General features: G+C 45.7%; 2 protein-coding genes across 9 annotated transcripts in view; one reads left to right on the top strand and one right to left on the bottom strand.

Moving 5' to 3' along the window:
* The first annotated feature begins 443 nt into the window (after positions 1-443).
* On the top strand, positions 444-21,316 carry LOC140719182 (Golgi-associated RAB2 interactor protein 6-like). 5 transcript variants are annotated; one of them, XM_073033612.1, is made up of 5 exons: positions 444-3,859; positions 4,656-4,801; positions 11,704-11,869; positions 15,823-16,040; positions 20,920-21,316. In XM_073033612.1, the coding sequence occupies exons 2-5, from the start codon at positions 4,755-4,757 to the stop codon at positions 21,119-21,121; spliced, it is 633 nt and encodes a 210-aa protein (XP_072889713.1). In that variant the 5' UTR covers positions 444-3,859; positions 4,656-4,754; the 3' UTR covers positions 21,122-21,316. The 5 variants fall into 5 exon arrangements, with proteins under 5 accessions (XP_072889713.1, XP_072889715.1, XP_072889711.1 ...); XM_073033614.1 differs by having other exon boundaries at positions 444-4,801; positions 11,709-11,869; XM_073033610.1 differs by having other exon boundaries at positions 444-4,801.
* Positions 21,317-22,406: 1,090 nt separating this feature from the next.
* LOC140719180 (tubby protein-like) overlaps positions 22,407-27,690 on the bottom strand; it is a 50,098-nt gene continuing 44,814 nt past the window's right edge. For all 4 annotated transcript variants that reach the window (XM_073033607.1, XM_073033609.1, XM_073033606.1 and 1 more), the window contains one exon: positions 22,407-26,483. In XM_073033607.1, coding sequence (XP_072889708.1) covers positions 26,350-26,483 — 134 coding nt within the window. In that variant the 3' untranslated portion in view covers positions 22,407-26,349. The remainder of the gene's footprint in view (positions 26,484-27,690) is intronic.

Here is a 27,690-nt window from a genome sequence, read left to right as displayed (position 1 = left end):
CATCAGCACCCTGGGGAAAGGCACTGTCTGTCCTGTCTATTTATGCCTCTTATCATCTCTATTAAGTCACCTCTCATCTTCTCTCTCTCCAATGAGAAAACCCTACCTCACTTAGGTTTGATTTTGTGTGATGCTCCCACAGTTCAGTGACAGATTGGCAATATATAGCAGTACTATATCCTGCAGGAACCAGGGATTCATAGAGAGGGAATGCCAATTGACTAAAATCTACTGCAAACTGGGATTGTGTTGAAATATACACTAGGTACACATTGTAACAATGAACAAAGTTGCTGGAGAGACACGGAAGCTGGTGGGTGTAGAAGCCTTTAATTTCCAAGATGGCGGCGCGACGCAGCTTGCAGCGGCCACTCCGGAGCTAATTATCTGTTATTTGTGAAGTGGGGTGCCATGCGCAATCATAATCGATTGAAAACGGACATGGGAGCATGGAGGAACATCAGGAAATCTCCAGGAAGACCTTCTTCATTGCTGCTGCTGCTGTGAGGTCCGGGACTCTGCTGGGAAGAACAGGCCCCCAGTCCTCGGGGTCGCGTTGCCGATGGCCGTTGGTGGGGCCGTCTTAATACGCTCGGCAGAGGATGGAGCTCGGAGAAGCTGTGCCGGAGGGGATGGTCATCGGCTCGGAGGTTCGATGGACTCGGAGCCCGCTGCGGTCAGGTCGCTTTCGGTGTGTGCTGCCTCTGCGAGGCTGAGTCGGGCGGCGCCGTGGAAGTCCATAGTGGGGGTATTTCCTTCTGCCGCCGGCGTGGAATGGCGAGTCTGTCGGGACCCTGAGGACTTGTGGAAACTGTGTGGTGATTTCTTTTGAACTTATAGTCCTTTAACATCTTTGGACTATTTTTACTGTGCCCATGGTCTGTTTTTTTTTATCAATTATGCTATTGTTTGCACTGTTGTAACTATGTGGTTTTGTGCAGGTCTTGTAGCTTTAGTTTTTGGTCTTGTTTTGTCTGGTGGATTTGGAGCTCCTTTCCGGGGAACGCGCTAAGACGGTAGCACGATATTAATACGCAGCAGCCTCTCCGGACTCTGGATTGGGAATTGCCAAATGTTATGTGGATTTTCTGGTGTAGTCTGTTTTGTCATATGCTTTTGTGATATCATTCTGGAGGAATGTTGTCTCATTTTTTAACTGCATTGCATTTGTGGTTTCTAAATGACAATAAACTGAATCTGAATCTGAATCTTTATTCTAGCAAAATGAGTATATGGGCATCATATTGGAGACACTCTTGGAAGAAGAGACCCATCTGACCCATTATTACATGGCATTTTTATATGCTGAAGATCAAAAGTAACAGGAGGATAATTCATCAGTCCTGACGAAGGGTCTCGGCCCAAAACGTCGACTGTACTTCTCCCTATAGATGCTGCCTGGCCTGCTGCGTTCCACCAGCATTTTGTGTGCGTTGTTTGAATTTCCAGCATCTGCAGATTTCCTCGTGTTTGAGCAGGATAATTCTATAGTTACAATGCTTCCTTTAAATTACATTTTGTTTTCAAACACCTCCTTCATACCCACACTCCAGATACCCAAAATAAATATTAATCAGTATTGTCTCTGTCTCTGGATTCATGCATTTGCAGACACCAAGTGAATGGGTGTTTCCTTGGTTGTAATCAACCCCGATCTGCACCTCCAGGGAGAATATTGTTCAGAGTTGTATTTTAAACTCAATCTACAATCCACATTCAAATCTGAAGATTGGTTACGACTGAAATTAATATTTGCTATATACCCTAACTTCAGAATACACCCTAACAGTACATATAGATTGTTTTTTTATTCAGGGAGGCTTGCTGCTGTGGATCTTTCCTGCTGAAAGGTCTCTCTGATGACACCAGCTACTTGGAATGTAATGTACGCCTAATGGTAAAATCCAGCTTTCATTCACATGACCAGAGTATTACCAAGAGTTAAAGAAATCTTTGACATCAAACTACTTAGCTCATCCACAGATAATATTTACTCTCGTCGAAATGCCTATTGTGAAATCCAGTTTGATTCTTATGCCTTTTTGTGGTTGTTAAGAGTTTGGATATTTGATATTATCATTACTGTTGACATTTATGTATGTCACTTAACATAGGCATTGCTGTCAATAATCAATGCGTACTAAATATGAGAGACAGTTCCACAATTTTAAATATTTCAAATGGGATAATGCCCTAAATACAATAAAGTAGGAGCAATTTGCTAAATAGTCACTTGTGATGATCACAATGGTAGGATCCTAAACAATATATAGACAGAAAGAACAAACATTTAAGATACTTTTTAAAGTTGACTATACACCTTAAAATATACTTCAATATATATGCTGTATCAAGAAGTACCTTGCTGTTATAAACAGTATGTTTTGCTGCCCAATTGAACCAGAAGTGGAATAGCACCCATGACAATAAAGGCATAGACTGCTACAGATATTTCCACTTCTTCAAATCTAAGGCTGTAATTAGAACATAAAACAGAACAGTAGAGCACAGTACAGGCCCTTCAGCCCACCTTGTTGTGCTGACCTAAGTAAACCTAGTCCTTGATCAATCTAACTCCTACATCTTACAGAGACCACAACCCTCCATTTCTCTTTCATCCATGTACCCATTTAAAAATGAAGGCTCTTACCACTTTCTGTGTAAAAGTCCTACCTCTGACATCTCCACTTACCTTAAAAGAATGTCCTCTGATATTAACCATTGCCGCCCTGAGAAAATGGTGCTGGCTGTCTACTCTATCCATGCCTCTTATAATCTTGTACACTTCTATCAAGTTACCTGTCATCGTCTATCACTCCAAAGAGAAAAGACCTAGCTTGCTCAACCTTTCCCCTTTCCACATAGACATGCTCTCTAATCCAGGCAGCATCTTGGTAAATCTTCTCTGCATATTCTCCACTGCTTCCATATTCTTCCTATAATGAGGCAACCGGAACTGAACACAATACTCCAAGTGTGGTTTAACCAGAGTTTTATAGACCTGCAACATTACCTTGGGGCTCCTGAACTCAACCCCACTAATAGGCTAGCCAATTCCAAATCCACCCAGCCAAGTTTCCATGCCTCATGACCTTCTAGGTGAGTCTTCCATGGGGAACCTTGTCAAAGACCTTACTGAAATACATGTGCACCACATCTGCCATTTTACCTTCATTAATCTATCTTGTCACTTCCTCAAAAAAAATCAATCAGGTCAGGGAAGCACAACCTGCCCCTCTCAATTATCAGAATTCCCTATCACCTTTCTTGAACAAAGGTCAAGTCAAGTCACTTTTATTGTCATTTCGACCATAACTGCTGGTACAGTACATAGTAAAAATAGGACAACGTTTTTTCAGGACCATGGTGTTACATGACACAGTACAAAAACTAGACTGAACTATGTAAAAAAACAACACGGAAAAGAAAACTACACCAGACTACAGACCTACCCAGGACTGCATAAAGTGCACAAAACAGCGCAGGCATTACAATAAATAATAAACAGGACAATAGGGCAGTAAGGTGTCAGTCCAGGCTCTGGGTATTGAGGAGTCTGATAGCTTGGGGGAAGAAACTGTTACATAGTCTGGTTGTGAGAGCCCGAATGCTTCGGTGCCTTTTCCCAGATGGCAGGAGGGAGAAGAGTTTGTATGAGGGGTGCGTGGGGTCCTTCATAATGCTGTTTGCTTTGCAGATGCAGCGTGTAGTGTAAATGTCCGTAATGGAGGGTAGAAAGACCCCGATGATCTTCTCAGCTGACCTCACTGTCCGCTGCAGGGTCTTGCGATCCGAGATGGTGCAATTTCCGAACCAGGCAGTGATGCAGCTGTACATTTGTACATTGTACATTGTACAGGTACATTGGCCATCCTCAAATCCTCTGATAAAACTCTTGTGAGTACTCTGGTGAGTATGCATAAATCATTGCCAGTAGCTGATCAATCTTGCTTCCCCTAGTAACCTGGTGTATACCCTATCAAGTCCTGGGAATTATTTATCCCAACAATTTTTAAAAGGACCAACAGTGCATTATTATATTTAACGATCTGGGTTGCTTTTTAGATATTAGATACTAAATACAAAAGATCACTGAATGCATTTATTTATCACAAATAATCCAAGAGCATGTAGATTTTCTTTGAAGGTTGTTTATCTTAAATAATAGCATACACACAGAAATTTGAATTTATTCTCCTATCAGCAGCAGTCTCAACCATTCATTATGTTGAACTCATCCAGTAAGCAATGACAGTCACTAACACCACATGGGAACAGAGTGAACGATGCCCAGATTTCCCATTCCCAGACACGGCAAACTCTGAGCACAGTGAGAGGCAACAAATCAGATAATGAGGTTTAGGTCAATTTATGAAAGAAAATCTGTGGGATATTCTTCCCCATTTCCTACGGGAATCATAGGATCCAGGAAGCTGTGATGGTGCAATCACTTATCAAGATTCACAACCTCCAACTGGATGAAGATACTTTTCCTTTGAGAGCTAAACTGGGTAAATACTTACTGCAGGTTCCAACAATATGTCACTCCTTGGGTAATTTTTCTGGTAAGGTGGCAGCATGCACCGACAGCGGCTTCTACAGGGCCAACCAAAGGTGTTAATGTCTTCTTTAAATGTATTTTTTACGATCACAAGACCTGACTGGACATTAAGAACTTAAAGTACTGCAAGTCTACCCCATCGGCAAGTTGCTCGTTGGCGGAGAAACTGAAGGAGCTGACATTGTTGTGCACCATGTTGCTGCCCGCCACAGAGAGCATCGGAGTCAATGCGCAAAGGAGGTATGCTGTCTAACAGTGAGTGATTGTCTTAGTCGCATTTTCTTGTGATCGCAAGATCCTGTTGGACATTAGTAATCTGGAATGCTGCGAATCCACTTCCCAGGTTTATTGGTGAGACTGGTGGCAGGGGAGCTGTGTGGCCTTGGTTATAGTGAGAGCTAAGCTTCAGGCTGCAGTGTCGCAGAGAGGCGTCAGAGGTGGTGTGGCACAGCGATCAGACTGATGTCAGTGGTTGCTTGGTGGAAGGCTAGGCCCTACGCTGTGGAGTAGCCTGTTTGCAGCCGCCCGGGAGAGCGGGGTCTGAGTCGGTGTCGGAGCCAATGCGGCTCAGCGTCCATGCTAGAGTAGGTGCTGCTCTTCAGTGTTTGCTCGGTGGAAGACAAGCTTACTTGTGTTCAACTGCAGACTGCTGTAATATTCTTGGACTCGGCACCTTGGGCTATTTATTTGTATGACTGTATTTTACTGGTATCCTATATGTGCTATGTGTGTCTTGTGCTGTGTATGACTGTCGGTACTGTGTTTTGCACCTTGGCCCCGGTGTTCTGCTGTATTCATGGGTATTCATATATGGTTGAATGACAATTAAACCTGAGTTTACAACAAAGCATCCCGCTCAGTTTCCCAATAATCTTGCAAAAATAGTGTACAAAAAAATCCAAAGTCAAGATGTTTATGAGGCCTAATTTACAGTGTTCTAATCGCCTACCTAAAAGAAAAGTATCAATAAGATTGAGAGAGTCCGGAAACGAATTTACAAGGTGTTGCTGGGACTTGATCTGAGTTCGAGGGAAAGGTTACGACTTTATTCCCTGGAGCTGCCAGGAGAAGTAGGGGATGAGGGTTTGATTTCAACATTTCATAGAAGTTTGGACAAGTACATGGATGGGAGGGTTTCGAAGGGCCATGGTCCAGGTGCATGCCAATGGGGCTAGGCAGAATAATAGTTTGGCACTAGATGGGCTGAAGGGCCTGTTTCTGTGCTGTAGTACTCCATGATTCTGGTTATTCCTCGTCTCTAATGACCCCTGCAGTGGTGGCTATCATGATCTGAATGTTTATCTCAGATCTATGTGATTTTCATAATTCTGGGTGATTGTCCCTGCTCAGAGTAATTATTCCAGTGTTGTGTGTCGACCACTGTTTGGGATGACTGCTCCCACCCCAGATGATGCCCTGCTCTGAGAGTCATTACTACATCAGGGGACTCTGTTACTCCAGCATTAAGGGTCTGGATATTTACCCCTACAGCAGGATGTTATCACTGCTATGGATATTTATTAGTGTGTTTAACCCCATCCTTGATACAGATGTTTACTTCTCATTTAGATATTTATCGCTGCCCCTAATGATTACCCCTGTCCTAGGAGATCAGATAGATAGATAGATAGATAGATAGATACTTTATTCATCCCCATGGGGATCCTGTCTCTGCACAATCATGACTTCGCTGGGTGATTCAAGATAAATTTAAATTTCAAAAGTTCAAAGTAAATTCATCATCAAAGCACATAAATGTCACCATATACTACTGGAATTCACTTTTTGGCAAGCATTAACAGTAGAATCAATGGGAAGTACCTACTCATAAACAAACACTGATAAGCAGGCAATGTGCAAAAGAAGGCAAATTGTACAGATAACTAAGTAAATAAATCATACTGATAACATGAGTTTAGAGTCCTTGAAAGAGAATCTGTAGGCTGTAGAATAAGTTCAGCATTGAGTTGAATGAAGTTATCCATGCCACTTCAGGAGCCTGATGGTAGGAGGGTAATAACTATTCCTAAACCTGGTGGTGTGGGACCTGAGGCCCCTGTACCTCCTTGGCAGGAGCAAGAAGAGAGCATGGCCTGGATGGTGGGGGTCTTTGATGATGGATGCTGTTTTTGCCATGGCAGTGCTCCATGTAGATGTGCTCAATAGTGATCCTCCATGATCCAGATACATGACCCTGCTCCAGCTGATTACCCCTGCGTTAGGTGATTGTCCAGTTGATAACCCCCCTCCCCACTCCCTGCTTCCTCAATTCTCCACTCTGTCTTCTCTTACCTCTTCTTTTATTCCTCACCTGCCTATCACCCCCTGGTGCCCCTCCTCCTTCCCTTTCTCCCATGGCTCAATCTCCCCTCCCGTCAGATTTTCCACTTATCACCTCCTAACTTCTTACTTTATTTGTTCTCTCCACCCACCTGTCTTCACCTTTCACCTTTCTAGCTTGTATTCCTTCCCTTCCCCCAACTTTCTTATTCTGGCTTCTTCCCCCTTCCTTTCCAGTCCTGATGAAGGGTCTTGGCCCAAAACGTTGACTGTTTATTGCCCTCCATGGATGCTGCCTGACCTTCAAAGTCCTCGAGCATTTCATAAACACAAGAAAGTCTTCAGAGTTGTATATGGGTACACGCTTTGATAATCAATGAACCTTTGAGATGCTGGAAATCCAAAGCAACACACACAAACTACTGGAGGTATTCACTCTACGCATTAGCCAGCAATGGACATGTACTACCAGCTCCTGGTACCTGGTAACTGCCCCTACTCCTAGATAATCCCAGTTCTGTTAAAACTCAACACTAGATTTGCCCTTGACCCTGACCATTATCCTTATTATCCCATTCTCTATGATGTTCTCAATTAGGGTGCGCTGTTTAATTCTTCTCTGTTCTGATAACACTGGACAACAAAGATTTTGCTTCCTGAATATTTCTGGGTATATCTTATGGACTTTGGGCTGCTGATCATGAAAATCACCATTATATTTCTCTTATCATGCCTCATTTTTTTTTTAAAAATCCCCTATATTTGTTATTTTGATTCACAATTCAAGTCAGAATAACTGATGCCAAGATTAAGGAAGGCATTTTTGTTGGTCCATAAAACAAACAGGTCATCAATGACTGGTAATTCAAAAAACTTCTAGTAGGAATGGAGAAAATCACATGGAAGGCATTCAAGGATGCTGTTGAAAATTTTCTTGGCAACTACAGAGCACCGAACTACGTGCAGCTGATTGACAATTGCTTCAACGAAAGACCAAAAGATATAGGAGCAGAATTAGGTCTTTTAGCCCATCACATCTGCTCCGCCATTTCTTCATGGCTGATTCAATTTTCCTCTCAGCTCCAATCTCCTACCTCCTCCCCGTATCCTTTCATGCCATGACCAATCAAGAATCTATCAACTTCTGCTTTAAATAAAGGCTTGGCCTCCACAGCTGCCTGATTCACCACTCTCTGCCTAAAGAAATCCTTCCTCAGCTCCATTCTAAAAGGACACCCCTCTGTTCTGAGGCTGTGTCCCCTCGTCTTAGACTCTCCCACCATAGGTAACATCCTCCCCACATCTACTCTATCAGAGCTTTTCACCATTTGATAGATTTCAATGAGGTAGTCCCTCATTCTTCTGAATTCTAGTGAACACAGGCCCAGAGCCATGAAACGCTCTTCATATGACAAGCCAATCAGTCCTGGAATCATTTTCATGAGCCTTCTTTGAACCCTCTCCAGTTTCGTCACACCCTTTCTAAGATAAGAGGCCCAAACCTGCCCACAATACTCCAAGTGAGACCTCACCAGTGCTGTATAAAGTTTCAACATTACATCCTTGCTTTTATATTCTAGTCCTCTTGAAATGAATGCTAACATCGCATTTGCCTTCCTCACCACAGACTCAACCTGCAAATTAAACTGTAGTAGGGAACCCTGCACAAAGACTCCCAAGTCCCCTTGCACCTCAGTATTTTTATATTTTCTCTCCATTTAGAAAATAGTCAATCCTTTCATTTCTTTTACCAAAGTGCATAACCATACACTTCCCAACACTGTATTCCATCTGCCATTTCTTTGCCCATTCTCATAATCTGTAGCCTCTCTACTTCCTCAAAACTACCTGCCCCTCCACCTATCTTCATATTGTTCACAAATTTTGCAACAAAGCCATCAATTCCGTCATCCAAATCATTGACAAATAACATAAAAAGAATCGGTCCCAACACAGACCCCTGTGGAACGCCACTAGTCACTGGCACCCAACCAGAAAAGGCTCCCTTTATTCCCACTCTTTAACTCCTGCCAATCAGCCACTGCTTTATCGATGCTCGTCTTGTAGCTGGTTAAGCAGCCTCATGAGTGGCATCATGTCAAAGGCCTTCTGAAAGTCCAAGTACACAACATCAAGTGATCCTCCTTTGTCTATCCTGTTTGTTATTTCTTCAAAGAATCCCAACAGATCAGTCAGGCAAGATTTTCCCTTGAGGAAACCATGCTGAATATGGCCTATTTTATCACGTGCCACCAAGTACCCTGACACCTCATCCTTAATAATTGACTCCAACATCTTCCCGACCACTGAGGTCAGACTAACTGGCCTGTAGTTTCCTTCCTTCTGCCTCTTTCCTTTCTTGAAGAGCGGAGTGACACTTGCAATTTTCCAGGTCTCCGGAACCATTCCAGAATCTAGTGATTCTTGAAAGATCATTACTAATGGCTCCACAATGTCTTCAGCCACCTCTTTCAGAACCCTGGGGCGTAGTCCATCTGGTCCAGGTGACTTGTCTACCTTCAGACCTTTCAGTTTCCCCAAGAACCTTCTCTCTAGTAATGGTAATTTCACACACTTCATGACCCCCGACACCTGGAACTTCCACCATACTGCTCGTGTCTTCCACAGTGAAGACGGATGCGAAACACTTATTCAGTCCATCCGTCCTTTCGCTGCTCCCCATTACTATCTCTTCAGCACTTTTTTTTCCCAGCAGTCCGATATCCACTCCCAACTCTCTTTTACACTTTATGTATCTGAAGAAACTTTTGCTATCCTCTTTAATATTGCTGGCTAGCTTACTTTCCTATTCCATCTTTACCTTCTTAATGACTTTATTTAGTTGCCTTCCGTTGGTTTTTAAAAGCTTCCCAATCCTCTAACTTCCCACTAATGTTTGCTGTATCACATTTCCTCAGTTTGGCCTTTATGTTGGCTTTGACTTCTCTTATGTTCGGCTTCAAGCGCTCTATCATAAACACAGAAAATTCTGAGGAAGCAACACTTTCTAAAAAAAAAATGTCCACAGTGTAATCCCTGCTCCCGCATTTATTCCCAATTTTGCTAACTGTTCCGGCTCTTGGAGATTTTTCCTAACCCTCGATCCAGATGCCTTTGGCCCGTTGAATATCCTTTCTGTAGTATATATATCCCTACTCTCGGTGTTATTCCGTTGATTTGTGTTTGTGTGCGTGTGTCCTCTCGTGTAAAGCCACTTATCATACCCCTGTTCAGAGTATCATTCGGCGGGCTCTGACTCGTCGCGACTCCCGTGACCCCCGCGCCTTTGTGCGCGAACAGACGGCCCTCTGCCCTCACCGCTGACTTCAATAGCGCCGCCCCGGCAGACGGCCTCCCGGTTACATGTACGCGTTTCAATGAACGATCAGCCGGCCGAGTCCGGGATCTGGTGAGAGCTGGGACCACGGGGCCAGTTGTTTCGCTACCCTGCGGGTTCCGTTATCCGTGGAATGCACGGCGACTGCAAGGGCCTGCGCTGTTCAATGTTCTAAACCTTCAGCCAGTAACTGAGGGGAGAGAAAAAAACCTCAATGTTTGAGGGGCGAGTGGTTGACCTCTTATCAGAAACTCTGTTATAATGTTATTATATGTTAATCTATTTGTGGTTATATCACTTTATTTGTTGATGGCGAGTTATATGTGCTGTGTTGTACACCTTGGTCTGAGGAATAGTTTGGTTTGGCGGTAAACTTGAACTAGAACTTGATGTCTGGATGCTGTGAGATCTGTTGGGGTGGGTAACCAGAGTGCACTTTGTCCTGGTACAGTGTGGCTGGAATTCATGACAGGGCCCCAATCAACTGGAGGACAGCGCAAGGAATTCTGCAGATGCTGGAAATCCAAAGCATTACATGCAAAATGCTGGAGGAACTCTCCGTCCTCCCCCACCCCCCCACTTCCTTACTCTGACTTCTCCCTTTCCTTTCCAGTCCCGAGGGTCTCAGCCCAAAACGTTCCCTCCGTAGACGCTGCCTGACCTGCTGAGTTCCTCCAGCATTTTGCTTGTGTTGCTCCGTTCAGCTGGGCTGCCTGGACCGGGATGGTGTGGAGCTGTTTGGGGGAGGTGGTAGAGCCAGGTACAATGACAGTGTTTAAAAGAGATTTGAACAGCTACATGGAATTTAGTTTATTTAGTTATTGAGATACAGCACAAAACAAGCCCTTCCGGCCCTTTGAGCCGCTCTCCCCCCCCCCCCCCATTTAATCCTAGCCTAATCACAAGACAGCTTACAATGACCGATTAACTTACCAGCCGTTAGGTCTTTGGACTGTGGGAGGGAACCCACGCGGTCACGTGGAGAACGTGCAAACCCCTTTCAGGCTGTGGCACTTAGAGCAGGGGTTCCCAGCCTCTTTTAGCCAAGGAACTTCACCATTAACCGAGGGGTCCATAGAGCCCAGGTTGGGAACCTCTGGTTTAGAGGGCAAATGCAGGCAAGTGGCACTAACTTAGACCGGGCGTCTTGGCTGCCGCAGAAGGACCTGTCTCTGTGCTCCATGACTTTGTGTCGTAGTCGGAAAACTGTCAGTGTATTGACTCCACTGGAGGGGTTCAGTAAGAAGCACCATTTTTTTTCCCAGTGATGTCTGAATGATGTTGAGCACATTTCCTTTGCTGTGTTCATTAGGAATACATGTCGCTTAGAGCAGAGTGAGAACATTCCAATGTGAAATGCCTTTCATTTGTACAACCATTATAATGTACTTTGAACAGATGCACATGCTCAAAGACACTGGGGAGCTGGTTTTGAAAGCTCTCATGACTCAACCTTTGAAAAAACTTCTGTCAAGAATCATTCGTTTTCTGTGCTGTTTGTACTAAATCCCAATGTCTTATCAAGTTCAGAAAAGGGCACACTCGATATCAGATCCTACTTGTTTTACAAACTTCTTGAGGACATTGGAGCCGCGCCAACCTTGCGCGCTGGGGAGATGCAGCAACAGCTTTACGGCGGCGACTTCTCGCTCTTCAAGTCAGCCCCTGTGTTTGAAAGCAACTTCGTACAGGTGAGGTGAAAACATCATCGTCGAGTGGAGCTCCACTCAGACTGGTCAGCTCCGCAGTCGGCGCTCTGTGGGGCATGTTAGAGGTGCTTCTGTAATGTACGGTGTGAATAAATGTGAAGTCATCCATCTTGATGGGAATATTATTTAAATGGAGGCAGATGGAGAGATAATTTAGATTCAGATTTATTTCTCACATCTACAGTACTGTTCAAAAGTTTTGTGTCTGTATGTATGTGTGTGTATATATGTGTGTGTGTATGTATATATGTATATATAGCTAGGTAGCCTATGACACTTTGCATGGGACTGTAGTAATTTTACATATTACACTTTATTGTTGCCACAAAATAAAACCTTTCATGACATACATGAGTAATATTAAACCTCATTCTGATATGGGTCTCTATTGTGGACTGAGAGTGGGAAGGGGGCAGGAAGAGGGGCTTCATGGTTGGGAAAAGTGAAAAGGGAGTGGGAAGCACCAGAGAGACATTCTGTAACGATCAATAAACCTATTGTTCGGAATCAAATGACCTTGCCCGTATCTCAGGGCACGTCTGTACCTGCACCACCCTGCAACCTTGGCACTCCTCTGCCAGCTGTTCCACTCCCCTCCCGCGGCCTCCACCCTCACCGTTCCCAACATCCTTTGCCCCCACCAGGTTTACAAACTTGCTGTCCTCTCCACGTTGACAACTGTGCAAAAGTCTTAGGCAGCCCGGCTATATATAGATGTGCCTAAGACTTTTGCACAGTACGGTACATCAAAGCACACAGTGAAATGAATCATTTGTGTTAGCACCAACACACTGAAGGATGCGCCGGGGGCAGCCCACAAGTGTCGCCCCCACACATCCCGGTTCCATCGTAGCATGCCCACAGGGCTTGGCAGAGCCACACAGAGCACAGCAAGCAACTAAGCAACAACAGTAAAACAAACTCCTTTGCTCTCTCCCACCCACCCACCCACCCACACACAGACAGTCCTCCAGCTCTCGGAGAGGCCCCCAGGCTTTGGCCGAGTGGCCTCGAGCCGTTTACTGGAGGTGCAGAGACCAGTGAAGGGGCAAAGCTGAGCTAGTCATTTCTGCAAGAATATTTGTATGCAGTTGCAGGAATGTCCTGCTACAATTATACCAGGTTTTGGTGGGACCACACCTGGATTATCTGGTGCCGCTTTGGTCTTTGTATGTCTGGAAGGATGTTCGTCTTCCACTCTGTGCTAAATTTCAGCACAAGATTCAGCACAAGTCCGCGAGTGTCACCAAGTTTCTGTTGTCTACACAGGATGCCCACTATTCATCTTTGGAGTGTGGGAGAAAACTAAAGCCCCCGGAGGAAACCCCTCAGGGTCATGGGGAGAACGTGAAAACTCCTTAGAGACAGTGGAGGGAATTGAAACCCGAAACCTGCTTGCTGGTGCTGTGAAGCATAGGCTGCCGTGCCCGGGACTTGGTGGGTGAGGGGATTTAAGTGGCCACTGGGAAAAGTCTCAGTCATCTTCAGGAAGGATTGGGATCTGGGTGAGGGAGAGGATGGGGTTTGTGACGGCAGGTTGGGCGGGAGGGTCAGTGAAGAGAGACAGATGATGTTGGTGTCTCCTTGGATGCAGACCAATGGGTGTAAGCAGTCACCATCCAGCCTCACCGCAAAGCATCTTCAGGTGCCTGCTGTCCAATCTTCTCCTCCAACCAACACCAAGTCAAGTTTATTGTAATTTAACTATATACACGAATTCTGTCAAATGAGGCATTGTTTCTCTGGACCAGGGTGTAAAGCACTGTAGTACACATAACACATGATAACTTAGGGAAGTAGGAATTAAATCTACAAATGAATTACACATAGATAGACAAAGTAAAGTGCATAAATTGCAGGTAAATGGTATTTAAAGAGCAAACATGAAGTAATCTGCAGATGCTGGAAATTCAAACACAGCGTTTTGTGTGTGTTGGTAAATGGTATTTGCAGGTTGAGGGAGGCAAATGAAATGTTGGTATTCATTTCAAGAATACTAGAATATAAAAGCAAGGCTGTGATGCTGAGGCCTTACTAGGCCCTGGTGAGGCCTCACTTGGAGTATTGTGAGCAGTTTGGGCCTTTTATTGGAGCGGGTTCAGAGGAGGTTCACAAGAATGATTCTGGCAATGAAAGACTTATCGTATGAGGAGAAATTGAAGGCCCTGGGCCTGTACTCACTGTCATTGAAACCCATTGAATAATGAAAGGCCTAGATAGAGTGGATGTGGCGAGGCTGTTTCCTAGGACCAGAGGGCACTGCATCAGAATAGGGGGAAGTCAATTTAGATCAGAGATGAGGAGGAATTTCTTGAGCCAGAGTGAAATTCATTGCCACAGGCAGCTGTGGAGGCCAGATCATTGGGTGTATTTAAGGCAAAGGTTGATAGCAGACATCCCACCTCTCCCGGAAGTTCTGGGAGTCGCCCGCAAATTGATAGCGGTTCCCTAACACCCGCAAGTGATATACAATATCCTGGAAATCGGTTTTTGGGAGAGCGGGAGAGGGAGAGGTGAGTTTAACAGGCGTCATTCGTTCATTTGCATAGCTAACGTTATTTAAACTAGCTGGCTAGCTGCTAAGGAGCTATTGCAGACATCCCACCTCTCCCTGGAGTCTCCTGCAAATTGATGGCGCTACCTTCCTGAAATGAGTTTTTTGCAGGGTGGGATAGGTGCTTGATTAATCAGGATGTGGGAGGTTCGGTGGGAAAGGCAGGAGAATGGGATTGAGAAGGAAATGGATTAGCCATGATGAAATGGCAGTGCAAACTTGATGAACCGAATGGTGTAATTCTAATCCTATGTTTTATGGGCTAAGGAGGTAACTTGGTCGGCCTCAAACATCAATTCTTTCTTCCCACAGCTGCTGCTCGACCCACTGGGTTTATCCAACATCTGCAGACTCTGTGTCTCTATTCAACCAATGAACATAATCTTGTTATTTCTTTTCCTTTTCATTCTGCATTGATTTTTGTATTTTGTTCTTATGTTTATGCACTCTACTGCTGTTGCAAAACAACAAAATTCATGTCATCTAAGTCAACCGTAATAAATCTGACTCTGAGACTAACGCAGTAATTGTGCGTGCTTTACAATGGCTGGCGTAGGAGAATAGTTGGACTTTGGGTTTTATCCATTACCACAATAGACTTGTCTGCCACAACCCAAACAGAATATTAACTCAAATGGCAAAAGCTCAAGGGATCTCAGATGTACTGGTATGTATACTCCGTGGCCTCTTTATTAGGTACACCTGTACACCTTTTTATTGAATCAGCCAATCATGTGGCAGCATAAAAGCATGCAGACATGGTCAAGAGGTTCAGTTGTTGTTCTGACCAAACAACAGAGCAGGGAAGAAATGGTGACTCTAACCGCGGAATGATTGTTGGTGCCCGATGGGGCGGTTTGAGTATCTCAGAAATTACTGATCACCTGGGATTTTCACATACAACTGTCTCTAAGATTTACAGAGAATGGTGCAAAACGCCTCGTTAATGAGAGAGGTCAGAGGAGAACGGCCAGACTGGTTCAAGCTGACAGGAAGGTGACAGTAACTCAAATAACCACACGTTACGACAGTGGTGTGCAGGATGTCATCTCTGAACACACAACACGTTGACCTCAAAAAGGATGGGCTACAGCAGCAGAAGACCATGAGTATACACACAACGGCTACTTTATTATGCACAGGAGGTGTCTAATGAAGTGGCCACTCAGTGTATGTTGCCTGGGCATTCTTTACTTTGTCCATTGTGTTAATAATTGTCAAGGATCTCAAGATTTAATTCATCCCACACATATATAAATTAAATGTGCGGCTTTAATCTGCAAATGAAAGCAACACACAACGTTTTAAAACGTTCAAAGAGTTTTGAAAGATTTTTGAAGCAGAGGCTGCTATATAAGTGCCAGTCTTGTTGTAATTACAGGTTAGTAAAAAGGGGCACGTGAGTGATATCCATCATCGAGTTACCGTGGTAACGATGGGAGTCTCCTCCACAGACCCCACACTCTATACCCCAGATGTCTTGCTAATCGCTCGACCCAGTGACCGACAACTGCAGGTGTTCGACAGAGACCTGAAGCAAACCTCACCTTCAGGGTCCAAGCCCCCGACAGGCATCGACAGCCCTTTACAGCTGCTGAGGTAAGATGCTCAGTTTAGTTGATTTTTCTGCACTCTGAACACACCCTGCCCTTGCACAGATCCCGAATTTGCCCTAGTCCTACAACATTAAATAAAGTCAAAGTAAATGTTATTATCGAAATATATATACAGCCCTGAGATTCATTTTCCTGTGGGCATACTCAGCAAATCTATAGAATAGTAACTGTAACAGGATCAACGAAAGATCAAGCAGAGTGCAGAAGACAACAAACTGTGCAAATGCAAATATAAATAAATGGCAATAAATAACAAAAACATAAGATAACAAGATAAAGAGTCCTTAAAGTGAGATCATCTCAATGGATAGGCGTGAGTGTAGTGAGCCCGTTTTGTTCAAGAGCCTGATGGTTGAAGGGTAGTTATTGTTCTGAACCTGGTGGTGTGAGTCCTGAGGATCTTGTACCTTCTACCTGATGGCAGCAGTGAGAAGAGAGCCCGTTCTGGGAGGTGGGGATCTCTGGTGATGGACGCTGCTTTCCTATGGCATGTAGATGTGGTCAGTGGTCAGGAGCGCTTTGCCCATGATGTACTGGACTGAATCCACTACCTTTTGTTAGGGTTTTCTCTGTTCACCACCACCTTTCGCCCTGGTCATGGCCACCTCTGGACTCTGTGACCTGCGTCCAAACATTGCCACTGTCTCCCTCTAGACCATCTGGACTCCTGATGAACATGCCCATACCGTCTCTGAATCCACAGCTTGAATAAGGACCACAGGAGACCTCATCAGCTGGTGCAGATCACTCCTTGAAAAGACCACGGAGCAGAATTAGGCCATTTGGCCCGTCGAGTCTGTTCCGCTATTTCATCATGGCTGATCCAATTTCTTCTCTGCCCCAATCACCTGCCTTCTCCCCATATCCCTTCATGCCCCGACTAGAATCAGAATCAGGTTTATTATCACCGGCATGTGACGTGAAATTTGTTAACTTAGCAGCAGCAGTTCAATGCAATACATGATGTAGCAGAGAGAAAAAAAAATAATAATAAATAAAATTTAAAAGTAACAAATCAATTACGGTATACATATATTGAATAGATTTTTTAAAATGTGCAGAATCAGAAATATTGTATATTAAAAAAATGATGTAGTGTCCAAAGCTTCAATGTCCATTTAGCAATCGGGTGGCAGAGGGGAAGAAGCTGTTCCTGAGTCACTGAGTGTGTGCCTTCAGACTTCTGTACCTCCTTCCTGATGGTAACAGTGAGAAAAGGGCATGCCCTGGGTGCTGGAGGTTTTTAATAATGGAAACTGCTTTTCTGAGACACCGCTCCCTGAAGATGTCCTGGGTACTTTGCAAGCTAGTTACCAAGATGGAGCCAACTAGACTTACAACCTATTGCAGCTTCTTTTGGTCCCGTGCTTTATCCCCTCCATACCAGACAATGATGTAGTCTGTCAGAATACTCTCCACGGTACTATGGAATTTTTGAGTGTATTTGTTGACATGCTAAATATCCTCAAACTCCTAATAAAGTATAGCCACTGTCTTGCCTCTTTGTAGCTACATGGATATGTTGGGACCAGGTTAGATCCTCAGAGATCTTGACACCCAGGAACTTGAAACTGCTCACTCTCTCCACTTCTGATCCCTCTGTGAGGATTGGTATGTTTTCCTTTGTCTTACCCTTCCTGAAGTCCACAATCAGCTCTTTCATCTTACTGACGTTGAGTGCCAGGTTTTTGCTGCGGCACCACTCCACTAGTTGGCATATCTCACTCCTGTACGCCCTCTCGTCACCACCTGAGATTCTACCAACAATGGTTGTATCATCAGCAAATTTATAGATGGTATTTGAGCCATGCCTAGCCACACGGTCATGGGTATATAGAGAGTAGAACAGTGGGCTAAGCACACACCCCTGAGGTGCACCAGTGTTGATTGTCAGCGAGTAGGATATGTTATCACCAATCCGCACAGATTGTGGTCTTCTGGTTAGGAAGTCGAGGATCCAATTGCAGAGAGAGGTACAGAGGCCCAAGTTCTGCAACTTCTCAATCAGGATTGTGGGAATGATGGTATTAAATGTTGAGCTGTGGTCGATGAACAGCATCCTGACGTATGTGTTTGTGTTGTCCAGGTAGTCTAAAGCTGTGTGGAGAGACATTGAGATTGCGTCTGCTGTTGACCTATTGTGGCGATTGGCAAATTGCAATGGGTCCAAGGCCTTGCTGAGGCAGGAGTTCAGTCTAGTCATGACCAACCTCTCAACCAGTGGGATATTGGAATTGTCACTAAGACACCAAGGTTTCACACACCTTGGGTGAGTGTTCTCTGTCAATCCCAAGTGAGAACTTCCCGTCTGGCCTGAGGTGCTGCTACCCCAAGACAATGGCTGCTGCCTCACTGGTATGCTGTCACCTCATGAGTGAGGTGGGGTTCCTGAGACCTTGGACACAGGCTGCCATAAATAAGAGAAGTTGGTGTGAGAGGCCTGTCGGGCCTGAGAGACAGCCCTGATTGGATGGGGTCCAGCTGAAAGAGATCCCCACCCATGTATGGTTGCATCTTGGTGGTCAAGTCAATGTCCAACATCTCAGAAGTCCAGTCCAGCTTGATCATCTCCACTGTATCTGCTGCAGAGGAAGGCCCTAGACTGAGCTTCTCATTTTCCTTTGCTCCTTCCGAATAGTCATCCTCATCGAGGGATCAGAAGTGGAAAGGTTGAGCAGTTTCAATTTCCTGGGTGTCAACATCTCTGAAGATCTATCCTGGGCCCAACATATTGATGCAGCTACACAGAAGCCATGATGGCAGCTATATTTCATTCAGAGTTTGAGGAGAATTGGTATGTCACCAAAGACACTTGCAGCTTTCTACAGATTGCATTCCAGCTGGTATGGAGGGGCCACTGCACAGGATTGGAAAAAGCTGCAGAAAGTTATAAACCCAGCCAGCTCCATCATGGGCACCAGCCTCCCCAGAATCCAGGCCACCTTCAAAAAGTGATGCACAAAGAGGTAGCATTCATCATTAAGAACCCCCAGCACCCAGGACATGTCCTCTTCTCATCGCTACCATCAAGGAGGAGGTATAGGAGCCTGCAGACACTAGGTTTTCGCAAATAAAATGAAGTGAGGCATTTGATGTTTAATGAAACCCGTAACACATTTTATTGAACTCCAAAACCTTTACACAAAAGCGTGCTAAAACTCTTTACATAATAATGTCATCACGTCACTTTTCTTAAAGTGAAACCCCAACTCAATGTCAGTGGTTGTGAACTATGTACATTTCTCCCAATACGTTACCGTAAACACATACTCAATGTTTCAGGAACAGCTTCTTCCCCTCCTCCATCAGATTTCTGAATTGACAAATAAACGTATTTTTTCCCTCTCTTTTTGCACTACTTAATTTATTTTTTAATATATTGCAATTTATAGTTTTTCTTATGTGTAGGAATGTACTGCTGCTGCAAAGCAACTAATTTCACAACATGTGCCAGTGATATTAAACTTGATTCTGATTCTGACCTCCCATCATCTCCATGGATGTCCAGCTTATTCATATACCGTGTTGGCCTCGTGCCTGTTACACCGCTGGTGTTTGGGGCAGCAATGAAGATCCTCCATCTCTGGCGGTATTCACGGCTTCCTTCATCATGTCAGTAGCTTCCTCTCGGTTTTCACTACTGTCAGTCACGTAAGTCCCGAGAGGAGACTCAGGAATACCGTCACACTCAGATGGAGAAGAATTCTTCATTGCCAGTTCCGTAACAGTTTTGTTTGACCAGTCAGCGTTGTTAGCCCTGAGCTGAACCCCTGAGCCTGGAGGAGCAGTGGACGACTGTTAGTCTGGCCTCTACCTTTGACCTATTTGACATGGGTGACCCTACCCAGAGCCAAAGCATAAAGTCCTGACTCCAGCCAATATTGCTGTCTGGGTCATTGAGCCTCCAAAACTCTTTGACAAGGTTGTGGTCCTCTTGGAGGAGATTCACATACACCGGATCTTAAAGGTAATCCATTAGATATGATCCAGTGACCAGTTCACCCAACAAAATCTCCTTGGGAAACCAGCCAACCCATGGATTTGGCCAATTCACACCACACTTCATCACAGGCTTCATAATGAATGGGCGTTTATGTAATTTACAGGCTCCACAATTTCACGATGTGGTATCTGGGTAACTGGTTTATTACTGTCACATGTACTGAGAGACAGTGAAAAGCCTTTGGTTGCTGGATAGAACAGAAGGGGGGAATAGGACGGAAGGCAGAGTACAGTATTAAGGTTACAGAGAAGGTGGAGGCAGATTGTTAGGGCCACGCTGAGGTAGATTGGGAGATCAAGAGCTCAGTATTTAGTGTACGAGAGGTCCATTGAAGAGTCTGATAACAATGGGGTAGATACTTCTCTTGTGCCTGATGCTACATGCTTTTGTATCTCCTGCCAAGTGGGGAGGGGAGGGGGTAGAGGAGAGAATGACCAGGACGGGAGTGGCCTGCTGATTCAACTGGGAAATGGTTGGATCAGTTGGAAGAACTCTCGGGTTATTTGGAAGGACGTAACGGCCAGAGTTCCTGGACTAGATTCGGCTGGGCCAGAGACGCGAGAGACAGCAGATGCTGGGATTTGCGGCAACCCAAAAGGCACTGGAGGAAGTCGGGTTGACATTAGGATTACTTGTCAGTGATACCTCCCGGGATCAAGTTTTCCATGCCAAGTGCTACATGAACGTGGAGACAGTGTGTGTGTGTGAAGCAAGACCTCAGATGGGGAGAAACTGGATGGTGGTTGACCAAGTTAGTCTTGGTCCAGGTAGACGTGAACTCATAATAGGTCCCTGTATATTCTCCAGGTCTATGTGTCTATACCCTGCAGTCTTTAAATCCTTTCCCCCTGATTCCCAGACTTTTTCCTCTGAAGCTGATGAAGATCTCCATCTATGACAAGAAGAACCATCGACTGCGGCTGAAGCTGGCATCACAGAAGTCCTTCTACTTTCAGCTCACCGGCGTGGATTCCAGGTTTGAGGATGAGATGTTCCAGCACTGGGTGAAATTAGTGCAACACATCTACCCACAAGGGGCAGCAGGCAGCACCCAGCCATGAGCGACCTGGGGTTAGCCTCGCCTCACCACTGACTGTACAGCACCTATCTCACACATGGCTTCTTGGGTCACCTGTCACCTGGAGAATCTCTGAGCCACCATCTCTGCTCTTGCCCCCAACAGTTTGGAGAGTCAGACCAACACTGGAAGTCAAAGAGAATGAAAGAGAAAAATAAAATTTATAAATGATTTATAACTCCACGTGTGGGATATGTGGCTCCTTGGGTTTGGTGGCCAGAAGGTTTTTGTGAATTATTTTATGATTTATTTTGTTTCTGGTTACACCGCACAACAATTTTTTTCAAAAGAGCTGCTTCCTCATAATTTTTTTTGTTTATGATAGACTACCTGAAGCCAAACACAAATATAATTTCAGACTTCTTGTATCACGTAGGAATTTGGAGAAACAATAAATCAGCTTTTATTGAATATAATGCATTTAATTGCTGACCCTTTGCAGTAGTTCAACTAAGCTAAAATGTTTCGTTGATGATTTTCGTTTATACTCGGTGTCTGAGGCTTCTCGCTTAAGTGTCCAATTAGCCAGCATTTATGGATTCCAGTTGCCCTGAAACTGTTTCTCCATGACCGCAATGTCCTGGTGAAACCTTTCACTGTGCTCGTCACCGACAGCACCAGTATCTGCAGGGATGGTCTAAACGGGAATGCAGAAAATGAATCTTTAGTGACATGTTTCACTTCCTGGTTTTATAAGCTTGGAGCATGTTGTCCAACCAGCTGCACGTAGTTTGGTGCTCTGTAGTTGCCAAGAAAATTTTCAGCAACATCAATGAATGCCTTCTATGTGATTTTCTCCGGTCCCACTAGAAGTTCTTCGAATTGCCTGTCATTCATGACCTGTTTGATTTGTGGACCAATAAAAATGCCTTCCTTAATCTTGGCATCAGTTGTTTTGACTTGAATTATGAATTGCAATAACAGATATAGGCAATTTTTAAAACGGTGTGCGATAGGGAAATTTCAAAGTAATTTTCATGACCCAGCAGCCCAAAATCCATAAGATGCACCCCCTGAAGTATTCAGGAAGTGGAATCTTTATTGTCCAGTGTTACTGTAAAATACACAGCTTTACCCTGTCTATGTTCTAATATTGTTCAGTTCAGGCTGGCTGTGGGGCAGGAATGGGGAGGGGGGGTTGAAAACACTGATAAGGTGACTGTTTCAGTGTGAGACAGGTAAGGGAGCAGTGGGCCGGTGAGAATAAGTGCAGGTGGGATTGAGTGACAGGGCCTTGCTCTATCCGTTAGACTTCCAGCTCTTCTGGGTTGCATTTGGACCCAAAGTCAATGTAAAGTTTATTAAATATGTGCAATACATGAGAAATACGACTGTCCCGGTAGCGTCGCATTAGCCCAATGCTATTACAGCTCCGGGGGGAATGCGGAACTCAGAGTTCAGTTCCAGCACCATCTCTATGTCCTCCCCATGGAATGTGTGGGCTTCTTCCCCACCGCCCCGAGTGTTCCAGCTTCCTGCCACAGTCCAAAGCCCTACCGGGTAGGGTGATTGGTCATTGTAAATTGTCCAGTCATTAGGCTAGATTTGATCGGGTTTGTCAGGGGTGGTGCGGTCTCGCTAAATAAATAATAAGTAAAACTATAGTGCAGTGAAAAGCAGGTACATCTGATCAGATAATCATGTTGCTTGACTACTTGGTCTGGCAGAAACTGACAGGGAAAGGGGCAACGGTCTCTTACTGGTGCCTTGAAGCCAATTGTTTCAGGCAGTTGGAGCTCATCTAGGAGAAGGAAAACTCTGATCTCAAACCCTTGCTGCTTTACGGCTGCAGCAACCCACGGCTTCGGGAGTAACTTTGAGGAAATAACCGGAGCCAGAGTTCCCTACGTTGAGTTCAACGCTGACTGGCAACTCCTGCAACGCTGCTGGTGCCAAACTGGATCGGTCTCTGCCGTCCCTTTAGATTCATTAGCTGTGTGGAGAGGGGGAGCTCGCTACATGGGCAGAAGGCCCCCACCTCCATATCGTATCATGTAGATAGTTAGGATGTGACACCCATGATTCACCCCGACCAAAAGAGGGCCTCATTGACCCTTTATGTATGGTCGAGTGTGTACACAGATAGATGGGAACTAGGGGACTAGAGAGAGTAAGTGGGTGACGGTCATGGGTCTGTGCTGTGTCTCTCTGGGACTTGGAGTTGGAGAGGCTGGGATTGGAAGAGGCAATGGACTGGATTCCTAAACCTCTCCCTGTGAATCAGGAATCCCAGCAGCTGGAGGAAGACTGAGGAAAAAATGCTCTGACCCCACTGACCTCTCCCCCCACCCTGTTAGCAAATCCCTGCCCCACCCATCTTCCAAGCCTGGGATGGTCAAGCCTCTGAAAACACAGGAGCTCAGAGAGCTGTCTCCAGCCCGGCTGGACATCCACAGTCCAGGCCACAGAAGCCACCACTGCCTCCACTCTGCTCCTCCTCCTCTGAGTGCATTGTCCTCCCCTCCCGCTAGGATCTGACCTCCCTCAGACCCTTGGCACCTTTCATTTTAACTGGATCCAACCCATAGCCCCAAACATCACTAAGCGACCCCAATTGGGGTGATTTTTTTCAAAATCTGTTCCCGCTCCCCCACCTCAATAATCCCACACCCAGGACATTCCCACTTCTGCGCCCACTCCGACCCCCACACCAGCAGAGATGGGCCCCCCCCCCTTGTTATAAACCACGGCCTTGGACCGAAAAAGGTTCGAAGTCCTGCTGCCACTCAGTATCTCCAGCGCCGATATTGAGCGCAAGGAGCCACTGACTCAGGCACCAAACACTGCTGCTGAGTTTGTGGAGGCCTCACGGGACAGGAGAGCCTCCACGGCCCGAGTGCCACTCACTGCCCGCAGCAACTCACCACCACTGAGCCAAGATCACCCAGCCCCAGGCCCGTCAGGCCATCAGCAGCTTCCCGAGGGCTGGTCAGTCAGGGTGGGCAGGGATGGGGGCCCGTGGGGTAGGAACTGTAAAGTGTTCAACGTATTACCACTCGGTGTGCCGGGAGGGATGGAAGTGGCGGGATACCCACGCGCCTCCTGACTACCCCCCCCCTCTCTGCATCCCTCACTCCGTGTTAACCTACTCCCCATCACTCCAGTCTCCATCCCCCACTCCTTATTCTTCCATTACTCATTAGTCCCGCTCCCCGTCTCCTCGTCACACCGTGTCACTCTGTGTCACCTCACTCCCCCTCCCGCCCACCCCACACACACGCTCCCTGTCACCTGTGCTGCCCCACTGCCCTGTCCCCACCTCAATGTGTTCTGCTCCCCGTTGGGGCGGGGGGGGGGGGGAACAAGGAAAGAAAGAGAGAGGGGGGTAGAGATAGAAAGCGAGATAGAACGAGATATAGTGATAGAGGAAGAGAGATAGATAAAGAGATAGAGAGAGATAAAAAGAGATAGAGAAATAGAGGGAAAGATACAAATAAGACATCCGTTAGTCTCAAGAGACCATGGATTTGTGCCTTGGGAAGTTTCCAGGGTGCAGGCCTGGGCAGGGTTGTATGGGAGACCGGCAGTTGCCCAAGCTGCAAATCTCCCCTCTCCACACCACCGATGTTGTCCAAGGGAAGGGCACTAGGACCCAAGCAGCTTGGCACTGGTGTCGTCGCAGAGCAATGTGTGGTTAAAGTGCCATAAAGAGAGAGAGAGTGAAAACCAAACTAAAATCAGGGGCAACGGCTGCCCACAGAAACTGAAGTCAGAAGTCCTGGAAAGCCAGCCAGAGAGGGAATTATTCACAGAGCTGCAGGGAAATAAGGAGAGGGAATGGCACTGAGGGGACTGCATGGCAGGAACCAGGCTGGACCTGATGGGCCGGGTGGACTCCTCCATTGGTCTTGTTATTAGTGAAGAGGAGGGCAATCTCTCTGCCAGATCAGGAACTCTGGGGTCTGTGTACACCTGTTCAATGCCACCCTTTGGTTTCTTTCACACCATAACAGTCCTAGGTATCACACTGAGCGAAATGGAATCTGGGGAAAATCGCACTGTTAGACCTTCAATGCCTTGGGCGTAAGCGTTTCTGAAGGAGATCAGATGCCAGCCTAGTCTACAGCAAACGACCCACTGGAGGAACTCAGTGGTCTGGACAGCGTCTGTGGAGCTAAACAGGTAGTTGACGCTTCAGGTCGAGACCGTGCAGCAGGGTCTTGACGTGCAATGTCACCCATCCCTCTGACACCACGGGTGGTGTCTGATGTGCTGAGTTCCTTCAATAGCTCGCTTCTCACTCCATATCCCAGCATCTGCAGTCTCCCATCTCCAGCCTAGTCAGGCAGGCAACCGAGCGCGAGGTTCTGATCAACCTCAGTGCTGGGTTGATTTGGAAAGGTTGGGCCCAGGGCTGGAACAGACCCAGAGCAAATCAGTGTGAGTGGGTCTTAGATCGAGGAACGACCGGACGTTTAGATGATTTAAACGCCGGACCGGATGGATTGAAAAGGCAGGGTGTTGGGACCGAAGACAAGGCTTGGGCTGGTCTTGCTCAGCAACGTTTACTCCGCTGTGTGATAAACTGACAATCAGGCCGTGGGCCTACTCCAGGCTTCGTGTCTGTGGACTCACTCTCTTTCTAAATGCTGTTCGCTCGCACCATTTCTTTTGTTTTCCCTCTCTCTGCTGGATTTTTTGGGGTTTCTTGTTTTGTGGCTGCCTGTAAGGAGCCAAACCTCTAGGTTGTACAATATATACATACTTAGATAACAAATATACCTCGAATTTTTGAACTTTGAGCAGGTCGAGCATTCAGTGCTCTTCCACTGGGTGTTTCTAAGATCCAGGTCCCCCATCCCCCTTTATGTCATCTGGCGTGGGAATGGCTGACTGGGCCCAGAGAGTCTGCTACTACCCGGTGGGCCCCACCTCTTGTGTTACCACCACCCTTCTCTCACCCCCCATAACATTCGAGCATAGCTAATCAATATTATCCAGGAGGGGAGTGGTATCTGGTTAGAGGCACATACAAGATACAGAGTCTGCAGTCCAAACATTTAACATGACTATCATTAATTTTTTCCTGGACTCTGGCAGTATTCCTTAAAAATATTGTCTGAGGATTAAGGTCAAATATCCCAGTAAATTGACAGAAGTTCTGTGGCCCTCTATGTCAAAGTGCTGGTGTCACTTCGATCTTCTTCCAGCCTCGCTGATGATTTGGAGGTTGGCCGCCCCTCTGCACACCTCCAGGCAGGGCTCACGTCTCTACTCACAAGCCAACTTGCTGTCGAAGCTGGAGAGAGCGACTGCAAAGGCTTGGAGAGGGCACAGGGGATAGTTATAGTCCATGGTGAACACATCATCAGCGACACGACCAAACTGCAAAATTATGTAATCCGCTGGAATAAAAGAGAGGGGCGTTACTTGGTTCATTCCAGTGAACAGTCATCCCATAAAACCAAAGGCATAGTCATAGAAAAGTACAGCACAGAAACAGGCCCTTCAGCCCATCTAGTCCGTGCTGAATCATTTAAACCGTCCACTCCCACCGACCAGCTCCGCGACCACAACCTTCCATGCCCCTATCATCCATGTATCCTTCCAAACTTCTCTTAAGTGTTGAAATCAAGCTCACATGCACCACTTGCTTTGGCAGCTTGTTCCACACTCTCGCCAAGAAGTTTGCCCTCATGTTCCCTATAAACTTTTCACCTTTCAGTTGTTGGAAGCCACTATGTCTTTGAATAATACCTTTTATATGGCTTGTACTTTTTAACAAACTTGTATTTTTCACGCTCAATGGCAGAAAGCGGTATAGCAGTTTATCACCTTTCTCATTTTTCATTGGCTAAGTATTAGCACTTGACCTGCGTGATGTAATTGTTTTTATTATGTAGCCTATTAATTAGTTTATCTCCATCTAGGAATTTCTCTTATCTTATCTATAAAAGTGAATGATTTTTCAGAGGCACTATCTTTATTCTTCCGTCTTACTTGGCATTAATTCCATCGTTTCTCTGCTCTTTATTAGTTTGCTTAATATTTGTATGTTTGTTTGTACTGTAAGATAAACTATCATTAGAATTAAGTCTGCCCATCATTCCTGACTCCCAGAAGAACCCCAAGGATCAGAAAATAAACAGAGATCCAATAGACTCTTAACCCTTGACCACTGGTTGTAGTCACACCCAACCTCAGTGAAAAAAGCCTGCTTGTATTTACCCTATCTATACCCCTCATAATCTTGCATATCTCTAGCAAATCCCCTCTTAATCTTCTACATTCCAAGGAATAAAGTCCTATCCTACTCAATCTTTCCTTGTAACTCATGTCCTCCAGACCCAGCAACATCCTTGTAAATTTTCCCTGCACTCTTTCAACCTCATTTACATCTTTCCTGTAGGTAGGTGACCAAAGCTGTACACAATACTCCAAATTAGGCCTCACCAATGCCCCGATGAAGGGTCTCGGCCTGAAACGTCGACTGTTTACTCTTCTTCATGGACGCTGCCTGGCCTGCTGAGTTCCTCCAGCATTTTGCATGTGTTGCTTTCGATTTCCGGCATCTGCAGATTTTGTGTCACCAATGCCTTTTGCAACTTCAAC

Source organism: Hemitrygon akajei, chromosome 31 (genome assembly GCF_048418815.1).
Source record: "Hemitrygon akajei chromosome 31, sHemAka1.3, whole genome shotgun sequence".
NCBI classification, from domain to species: Eukaryota; Metazoa; Chordata; class Chondrichthyes; order Myliobatiformes; family Dasyatidae; genus Hemitrygon; species Hemitrygon akajei.
Note: the sequence above shows the minus strand (reverse complement) of the source record. Positions and strands in the feature narration are given on the sequence as shown.